Below are 2,263 nucleotides of genomic sequence, written 5' to 3'. Positions count from 1 at the left end.
AGTCAGGCCAAGGCGTGAGAAAGGGAGGGCATATTTGTCAGCCTTGAAGGGCTAGGCCTGGGGGACCAGATGGCGACCTTTGATGCCTCCCTCTCCTTCTCCTTCCTCTCACCCTTCCAACAGATCCCCGACACTCCTGCCATTGCTACTGCTCTCTCGCTCGCTCTCTCGCGTGGATACAGTACAAGAGAAAAGTCACCACATCTCACTTCCTCATTCCTACAGTACGACTGTTTTCATCAATCCACTTTTGTAATGTTGTCGCGCCCCAAACCAACCCCAGCTTCTATCGTCCATGTCTGGTCTTGCCACGCCTCATCTTCTATATATGTAATACCAATCTCACTCTATCTACACCCCAATTCATCATCCGTCCCCACTCGATCCCTTTAATTTCCATCAATGGAGATGGGCTCTATCTTGATTCAGTAGCTGTAGCTTGACAGAGATATCAAAAAAATGGCTTGGAACAGCAACGTTAGACCCCTTTTATCTCGAGCAGGAGACCACCAGACCTTCACCTTCCTATACGACTACGATTACGACCACCCATTTCCAGGTGGGTAATGGGTTTTACCTCCGACTGGGTCCCTCACTCTCTGGCTCTTCTTGTATTATTAGTCTGCACTCTGCACTTGAGTAATGTGTATTTGATTTTCTTTTAATTTATCAGGAATGGAGATGAAGTGTCGTCCGGAGGCGGAGACAGCCGTTGAGAGGTGGGCGCCGGTGATGACTAACAAGAGCAGCAACGGTAATAATCATGATAACAATGATATCAATAACCAGGAGAGGAAGAGACGGTTGACGAGTGATCAGATTGAGTCATTAGAGCGGAGCTTCCAGGAGGAGATAAAGCTGGAACCCGAGAGAAAGATGAGGTTGGCTCGAGAGCTTGGGCTTCAGCCTCGTCAGGTGGCTGTCTGGTTCCAGAACCGCCGTGCCAGGTGGAAGGCTAAGCAGCTCGAGCGTGTATACGACGCCCTTAAACAGGAGTTCGATGTCATCTCGAGAGAGAAACAGAAGCTCCAAGAGGAGGTCAGCACTCAGTAGAACTTTTCTGTCCTTGAAACAAAAAATCCCCCCTCTCTCTCTCTCTCTCTCTCTCTCCTTCTACATATTATATTACTTTCCTCCGCAGTTCAAAAATTCTCTTTTAGTTATCTATTCCATGCAAAGCCCATGCAAATCGAAACACGAAAATTAATGGCAGGAAGTAGATAGTTCTGCTTCCAGTCTTCCACTGTCCACTTCTTTCTCTCTTATTAGTTACAAGTAAACTCTGTAATGCAACTGTGTACGTAGGTTATGAAACTGAGAGCTAAGCTTGAGGATCGAGCCACAGCCAAAGAAGGTTCCACAGTTTACACAGAGGCCTCCGCAGAAGAGACAGTGGAGAGCACGTCGTTTGCTAGTCGCAGCTGCACCAAGTTATTAAATGGCTCCACAAGCTACGCCCAGATTGCTGAATGCAACAACAGCTTCATTTTCAATGTGGATGACTACAATCCGGCCTTGCAGCCTTACTGGGCTGTCATGTCTGGCTATCCTTGAGAACTGCAGAGGAACTGATTAGAGCTTGGCTAGAAAGCTAGGAGATATATATATACGAGTTAGTAGAGCTGGTCTTAATTAGTTGCACCTAAATTTCTGCTTACCTTATATGTACCCACCATGGGAGGAAGCTTATATATGTGTTTTGCACAGTTGCAGTGAGCATTAATTGGTTCTTCTTCAACAATTTGCACCCTTGAAGAGGGTTTTCTTTTTTACTTCTTTTCTTCTATGAATATCAATCAATGAACAGGAACAGAATACCTAACAAGAATTGCATCTAAGTATAAGAAGTTGATGACAGAAAGCTGCCTCTTGAGGCATCTCTGCAACTCTAATTCTATTCTCTGTTACTCTATCCGGCCATGCATCAGCACGTGCTTGGTCAAGCATTTTTTTTTTCACAGAAGAGGGTTGAGAATCTTGGTTTTTGAGTGACGTCGTATAGATTTTCTGTGATGCTAGGGTGATGTCTGGGAGGTTAAGTTCCAACCGGACCCAACCTTAATCATGATCCGGTTGGGTTAGGGTTGAGACCCCAGGATGGTTTAGTGTTAGTGATGAGGTTTTAACTTTGGGTTACTATCCAAAACTCCCTCTCACTTATCATAGCTCTGTTAGAGAAATTTTCTTATGTGAAACTTACCCTCTCTCTCTTTCTCTCTCTCTCTCTCTCTCTCTAAGAACCAGGAAAAGAAAACAAAGCCTT

General features: G+C 45.2%; 1 protein-coding gene across 1 annotated transcript; it reads left to right on the top strand.

Annotated features, from left to right (window-relative positions):
- The first annotated feature begins 214 nt into the window (after positions 1 to 214).
- Positions 215 to 1,741, top strand: LOC148871028 (uncharacterized). Its single transcript, XM_088971656.1, has 3 exons — positions 215 to 559; positions 674 to 1,038; positions 1,306 to 1,741. Exons 1-3 carry the CDS (start codon positions 460 to 462, stop codon positions 1,552 to 1,554), a joined length of 714 nt encoding a protein of 237 aa, XP_088827782.1. The 5' UTR covers positions 215 to 459; the 3' UTR covers positions 1,555 to 1,741.
- Positions 1,742 to 2,263: the final 522 nt, after the last annotated feature.

Source organism: Nelumbo lutea, chromosome 2 (genome assembly GCF_056320005.1).
Source record: "Nelumbo lutea isolate HS-2025 chromosome 2, American lotus-T2T, whole genome shotgun sequence".
Taxonomy (NCBI): Eukaryota; Viridiplantae; Streptophyta; class Magnoliopsida; order Proteales; family Nelumbonaceae; genus Nelumbo; species Nelumbo lutea.
Note: the sequence above shows the minus strand (reverse complement) of the source record. Positions and strands in the feature narration are given on the sequence as shown.